This window comes from Adiantum capillus-veneris, chromosome 23, assembly GCF_014529385.1.
Source record: "Adiantum capillus-veneris isolate H3 chromosome 23, ASM1452938v2, whole genome shotgun sequence".
NCBI classification, from domain to species: domain Eukaryota; kingdom Viridiplantae; phylum Streptophyta; class Polypodiopsida; order Polypodiales; family Pteridaceae; genus Adiantum; species Adiantum capillus-veneris.
In genome coordinates this window covers 107828239-107835708 of record NC_140953.1, presented here as the reverse complement: position 1 = coordinate 107835708, position 7470 = coordinate 107828239, and the positions used below count along the sequence as shown (strand labels likewise).

Below are 7470 nucleotides of genomic sequence, written 5' to 3'. Positions count from 1 at the left end.
AGTTACCATCTGTGGAATACAGATTGAGCATACTTTTGCAGTGGTAGATTTTGATCAAGATACCAATTATGAGGTGATTCTAGGGAGACCTTTTATGCAAAAACTTCTAGTGGTGCAAGATTGGGGCTATAACAAGCTCTATCTCTGCCACAATAATAGAATAATCAAAGTCAACTTAGATGATCACCCATATAGGGATGTTACCAAAACCCTAGTTGAGGATTTTGAATCAAACTCATATGATCCTAACAAGGAGCACACAGATAATACCACAAGTGAAGAGGGTGCATGGCTATGTGACCTCTTTGAAAGAGCCTCTATGCTTGAAGAAATGGAAAGAACAAGACGGTTAGAAAAGGATGATGATTACAAGCCTCAACCTTTCTCTGCTATTGAAATAGATGAACATGCATGGATGCAAGTTCTTGCAACCATGGATGTGAGTGCTATGTCCAAGGGCACAAAATTTTGTGATAAGTTAGGATATGACTACACATCGATATACATCATGCAAGCCAAGAGTCAACCTATGAGTTTAACTAAAAAAATGCTAAGTGGGGAGCCAAGGGCCAAATGTGTTAATGGTAAATCTTCAAATCTCTATTATGAAAAATTAACCACTGGGATGTCTAAGTGCATGCATGTAGCCAAGAACAGGCTGGAGACTGAAGTTAAATAGGTGGCTATAAGCAAAGTAACAAAAACCTACTGACAAAAACTGCAAGTAAAGACAGTCAAAAGTAACCCTTTGAACTCAAGAGTTCCACCAACACCATTGCTAACAATAGGGTTAGAAACATGGACAAGCACATACACTGCCCTACTTGATTCTGGAGCCGATACCAACATATTGCCACTTTCAATCTTCAATCGGCTAAAGAAAAAAAGGGCAATGACAACACAAGACTTGCTATATAGCTTTCACAAGATCAGGGTGCAAAGCTATGGTGTTGCTGATGTCATGGTCTACATCCAAGGTGTTGGAATGTCCATCCTTTTTCAAGTTGTAGATTGTGCAGAGGATGAGCAGGTGATATTGGGAAAACAATGGATCTACAAGCAACAATGCATGCTCAATTATGCCACATTGCACATCTCATTCAACATTGGAGCACATCAGTTTAACTTACCAATGACTGGAAAATCCAAAACTCAATTCCATGTTCCTTTAGAGATTCAACCCAAAATAGAACCTACTTAACCCAAAACCCAAAGAAGGTTTAGGAAGCCAAATGCTTCTAGAGCAGAACAACCAAGATTTGGGGTTCAACAAATCAAACAAAGATGGGTGTCACAAAAGTTTTTACAGGTACAAGGCTTCTACAAAGGTGCTCAACAAATTTGGATACCCAAGCTAAAGCCAAAGAAGCCAAACAAACCAAAACAACGAGGCCAAAGAAAGTTTTCAAAGGTACAAAATGGTTCAGATCTGGGGGTTAGCTAAAATAATATAGATGGATGCCAAAAACTTTGCTACTACAAGAACAAGGTTTTTACCATGGAAACACAAACATATGTCTACCCAAAGACCAACCACAATAACCTCCAAGAACAACAAAGAGTCCACCAAAAGCAAAGAAATCTAAGAATTCTACACGAGTTCTATCAACAGTTCCTCAACTGAAGCAAATTCAAAAGTGGATTCCAAAGAAGCAGTTGGAACTAGCATCTATTTCAAGTAAATCCAAATTAGTATGGCTACCTAAACCACCACAACAAATGGAAATCCCTAAATCTTCACCTTCAATGGAGTCTGGCTTCATTGCATCTCATTCTCAAGATTTAAAAGTTCAACAAGATGCAACGGTAACTATCAAGGAGCGCGCACAACTACTACGTCAATTACTTACCAAAACTTTGTCACAAAATGCTGTGGTTTAGTTCTTTGAATTGCGCAAACATGGTTTAATCCCATTCCCTAGCTATGAAAATGTACAAGCACAAGCACAATTACACATGACTCCCATTTGTACAAATCACGACATAAGCACGGATATCCCTTGGCAACTACTTACTTATTAATGCTTAAATATGCCAAATTCCTTACACAATCACATATTTGAAGCCTCTCACTCTAGGAATGTCTTAATGGGGGTCAAAATCAATCAACCTTGTCAAAGAAGACAACACATCTACCAGAGCTAAATTATTTTCCATCAAATCATGTTAGGCTCTGCAACACAGATCCCATTCCCCTATTATTGCAATGTACGAGCACAATGAGTACTTCACATGTCATGGGCACAAGTATTCCCTTACAGCTACTCATCTATTATAAGCCTATGTATGTTTTATCCCTTGTACATTCAAATGTTTCAACAAATGCAGGAAAAGTCCCTAGTTGACTAACCCCAAGGATCCATCATAGCATATTTCCATCATACCAGATGGCTTAGATCTGGGGGTTTACTTAATCAACAAGAGCTAGATGCCAAAAATGATTCAACCATGAAGAAGCATCTACAAATATGATGATAATAACATCAACGCAAAAGGAAAAACGCTATTTCAAGAGTTATTGCAAAGCTCCGCTACATCATTGGAGAAAATTTTCTATGCTTTACAATTTTGATTTCCCTACCTTGTAAATTCCACCATACATTGCTTGTATATAATTCTTGTGTGTGTCTTTTTCTTTTATGCTTGAACTTGGAGAGTTGAGCTATGTACTTAAGTTCAATTAGTTATGGCCTATGTAGGGCCTATAGGCATAAGAGTCTAAGTCTACTATTCTAAGGTGATGGAGCCGGAGATTCCAAGTCCATTAGTTAGGATAATCTTCACCAACAAATGCCACTTGCCTAGAGCAATGCTTTAGCGTTACTCTATACAAGTACCCAAGGTCTCAAGCACAACATGTTTCAACGCATGAGCTTCAACTCATATTGATGCCACATTACAAGGCATTGCATTAGAACACAAGTTTAACTAGATGTCCACGCACATTGAAAAAAGCACCTTGGAAATTACCATGTAAAATGAAAAGATTTTATCACTTGTGTCTTGTTTTCTTGCAAGAACATATGGAGTGAACTTCATCGTCAAAAGCCCTTCTCAGAGAATTGGAAGCTTTAAAAGTGCTTTAAGTGCTTCTTTTGCTACCATTTCTCTTTGAAGAACCCATCAAAAACTACCTCTTGCACAACATCTTGTTTTTAATGCACATCTTTTCATATGAATATAGGGTGTTCCTACCATTGAACACATACATTAGGCACTTTTTTTGGCTTTTAGACCCAGGCACAAAGTACATATTCTTCAAGTTCCACGTGTACATAAGCAATAAGAGCAACATTGAGAGCACTTTTTTTACCATTGGGTTTTTTCCTCTCAACTAATTTGGTGTCAGCACCAATATTTTCCTTTTATCTTTTCTTTTCAATTAGATCAATAACACAAAGCAAGCCTCATCATCTACAAAACAATGCCAAGAAGTCAACCATGTTCTGTTCCAATACTTAAAGACCAAAAATACTATTCTAAAGATGTAATTGATCAACACATGAAGGCAAGGCAATGACAACACAAGCTCTACACAACAAAGCAAAGGCGTTGTCTCTGGAGCGACAACGTTTAGATCTGGGGGTGTTTGGTTGTAAGCCAAAGGCATGCAAAAGAGACTATGTGGAGTAAGCGCAAGGGACTACAACAAGTGAAGAGTGAATGAATAATGCATGAAGAGGATGGTGCGGAATGGATGGAGAGAGCAGATGAAGACTATGGAGCCTAGCGGCATAGTAATTTCCCATTTAGCTAAGCCTAGGCTAGTCAAGATTTGGGTTGTCCGCCCACGTGTGAAGAGGACATTGTAAATTAGCCCTAGGTATAAAGGACAATGAGGCTAGGGTTAACTCATTCTTTTGGGTCATTTCTAAGTGTGAGATCTTGGTGAGCAAGGAGCTCATCTCTCCACTACTCCTTAGAGCAATAGCAATCTATGCTTGCATAAGGTGTTAATCTCATGTATTGTTTGTTCATCTTGTGTGCTTTCATGATTAAGTGGTTGTAGCAATGCATTTGCTGTTTTATCAAGATTAGAGTAGAACTAAAGCGGCATATGTTGTGCTAATCATTCTCATGTGTGTGTGCTAAGATTAGAGCTTCATTAAGCTTGAGTTTGATAGGATTAAGTATGGATTTGGCGGCTGTTTTGCATGCTTGTCTTTGTCACAATTAGTAGTCAAAATGGTGCCTTGAGTTTGTGCTAGATCTAATCAGCCTTAGCACTTGTGAGTAGTAGCTAGCCAATGTATGATTTGTGGTGGGATTTGAGAGAGGATTAGTTAGTTAATTAGCTCATACATACATACATACACACACACACACACACACACATATATATATATATATATATGTGTGTGTGTGTGTGTGTGTGTGTGTATACATATACATATACATATACACACATATATATATATATATATATATATATATATATATATGTGTGTGTGTGTGTGTGTGTGTGTGTATACATATACATATACATATACATACATACATATATATATATATATATATATATATATAGCAGAGCTAGAGACCATATCATCAGTAGAGGCAAACTAAGTGATCAAGCGGCCGAGATTGGGAGATCCACGATGAGCGGTCGCTCTTCCAGATGAAAGAGACTACAACAAGAGATCACACTTATCTTGGCGAGACAAGGGATCCGTCCTCTGCAAACCCTCTCTGTGGAGGACATTGATACCATTCGGCATCAACCCATGCAAGCCTTTGATCTTTGACACCTCCCTAGATACTTACCCACCAAGTTTATCATTTTCTTTATTGTTATTTTGTACATACACTTTTACTGTTTCACACAGACTTTGTATCAGATCCACCAGGATTGTATAAGTTCGGTCTCATAGGTCATTTTGGCCTTTTGAAGACATTAATATAGCATTTCATCTCATCTCATCTCTCTCCCCTTCTTGCCCTACAACTTCTCATGCCATGCTTGTAATCCTCAAGGACGAGAGCAAATGGGGACAACAATGTGAACTGCAGGGGAGGAGGCAGATTGTTTGTTAGGGTAAAAATCCAAAAGATACAACACAAATTCTTCATCCATGGGGAAAGCCCTATCTATGTACAAAATAATAGTACATCCGTAGACAATACATTTAAATAGCTCAAGATTGACAGATACGAAACACTATACCTTCAAACACGTGGAATACACCTTTTATAAAACTCTCAATTTTTCTCGGGATCTGCAAAAATTTAACCAGAATTTTCAAGACTTACTCATAACAACCTTGAAGAAAGTTACTTGGTAGTACCTCTAAACGGAGAGTGGCAATTAATGGAGCACAAAGTTCAGTGCTAAGGGGCTGAGCGGTTGGAACAAAAAATTGCTTCACCTGCAAACCCAAACACCTATACCATCAGGAAGACCATGTAACACACGAATTCCAAATAGCTACAACAAATCACCTTGTCCCAATTCTCCTCAATTTCTATTCCTCCACACTCGGAGAAGCTAATCGTTGAACCTAACCGTTCCGACACAATAGAGAGGTAAAACTCCTCATCATGTGGAATGAAGGGCTCCACAATAAACGTTGTAATGGGAGCTCTAGCTCCACCCATTTCAATCTGTAAGAAACAATTATTGTCACCAAACATCTCAGTATCGAGGAGCAAACAAAAGAATACTGCTTGATAGATGAAATGAGGAGTCTACACCAAAATAGAAATCTATCCATGGAGAATCAAAAGGTTTAGCCTTCAAAGGCTGATCTGAGTACACAGAGTACCGAAAATCATTTTTATCTGTCAAGGCTCATGTGTTACTTGTACACAAAAATTAAGTACACATTATACCTCCTTCCCAAGGCATTCTTTGACAAATACAACGACATCAGCCAATTGCAAATTAAGAGCAACCTACATTGCAATATTGGCTTTAAGAAACGGCATCAAACGGCATACCTAATGTCAAAGAAGACCTACAAAAGTTGAATAATTACGAAAAATCTCTAAACATTATAAGTTTAAAATAATCTAATTTTCATAGCTTTTAGAAAATTTGATAGCGATGAGAGAACATGTGTGCATTGGTGCATAGATATGAAGTGTGTGTTGCATTTGTAACAACAATTTCATATCTGTCTATGTGGATACGTACCCAGACACAAATGCTGGCGTTCTCTCAAGCATTCAAACAAACAGGGTGCATAGGTGCATCAATGCCCCTTCATTCACTCAAGTTATGCAAACTGGAAGGCAAAACATCATCAATTCTTCAAGTCGGAACAATACGCCGAGATTTTCAAGGAGCGATGTCAGAGTGACGTTCCAAATCACACAATGCCATTACTTAAAACATGCTACATAGAGCATTGGATCTCCAACAAAGAAAAAAAACATACCAAACCACTCTTTCCACGTTTTCCAGAAAGCATATCTGGCTTCACTACCAGCCTTGTAGAAGTCAATTATGGCTCTTTATCCACAAGCTCATCAAAATCGGTGTCCTTTGTGACCTGCACAAGAAACCTTGGTTCGTTGGATAGATCTTTAAGGTCTCTTGGGATAGTTTCCTACGACGTTAAACTCTTTTCTTCTTCTTCTCTCTCCCCAAAAGAAAAGAGGCCGACCTCTATTACTTAAAAAACCCCTCATGACACTCAAATGGTGCCAATTCTGAGGGCAAGTACATCAAAGTAGTCCCAAAGTGTCACTGATTTCGCCCTTGACATGGACAAGGCTGATTATCTGCAATTGTTGAATGCATTTTTTATGCTTGCTGAACTTTTGTAGGAGCAACTTGGGGAGCTTCTGATGCATGAGAGGCTTCAAGGGCCTAAACTGTTGCCTTGACCAAAATATCAATGGACATAGCTTACCTTTCCTATTCTGTTTTTTGTGCCATGGGACCTGTTGGTTGTTGTCTTGGCCTCCCTTGCTCACTTGTGATGCATTCCATGGTGTTACCCACTCAGTAAGCTGGTATGAGGCGAGACCCTCGTTCCTAAGGTTTCCCAAGGTCAGAGTCTCAAGGCTTCTGCATTTCTACTACTAAATGTGTGTGTCAGGTCGCTTTTAGTGAGTTTACATATTTATTACAATTTTTAGCCTTTTTCTAGGATCGTGGGGTTTTCCAGGCAAGTAGGGAAACTCTGCGAATTGCCTATATATGCACCCCCCCCCCCCCCCCCGTTTGTACTTTTGGCATGTTGTTCAGTTCAGAGATCCAACGTTTGGGCTCTCTCTCTCTCTCTCGCATCAACGAGGGCCTACCTTATACTTGGAGTTTGTCTACTATCATACCTATCTTCAAGTCAAGGGAGCCTATGGAGCATGGGAACTATCGCACTATCATGATTGGACACACATTGGCACGGTTGTACGCATCCATCCTTGAGCAGCAATCGAGTAGATGGGTAGAGAGAGACGTGGACAAGCAGCATGACAGGCAAATTTCAGGAGAGGTTTCTCTACTCTTGATCATATTCTGACACT

General features: G+C 39.1%; 1 protein-coding gene across 1 annotated transcript; it reads right to left on the bottom strand.

Annotated features, from left to right (window-relative positions):
• Positions 1-910: 910 nt before the first annotated feature.
• Positions 911-6410, bottom strand: LOC147428329 (ATP-citrate synthase alpha chain protein 2-like). Its single transcript, XM_086496830.1, has 6 exons — positions 6378-6410; positions 5830-5892; positions 5440-5601; positions 5286-5366; positions 5165-5216; positions 911-1053 (listed from the first exon to the last, which is right to left on the bottom strand). Exons 1-6 carry the CDS (start codon positions 6408-6410, stop codon positions 911-913), a joined length of 534 nt encoding a protein of 177 aa, XP_086352956.1.
• Between the last annotated feature and the right edge of the window lie 1060 nt (positions 6411-7470).

Bases quoted from the DNA above. Each gene is read 5' to 3' on its own strand.
- LOC147428329 (XM_086496830.1), bottom strand. From the start codon at position 6,410: ATGCTTTCTGGAAAACGTGGAAAGAGTGGTTTG. The intron at 5,893-6,377 runs GTATGTTTTTTT...ATTGCAATGTAG, and splicing joins AACGTGGAAAGAGTGGTTTG to GTTGCTCTTAATTTGCAATT. The intron at 5,602-5,829 runs GTATAATGTGTA...TGTTTCTTACAG, and splicing joins AAGAATGCCTTGGGAAGGAG to ATTGAAATGGGTGGAGCTAG.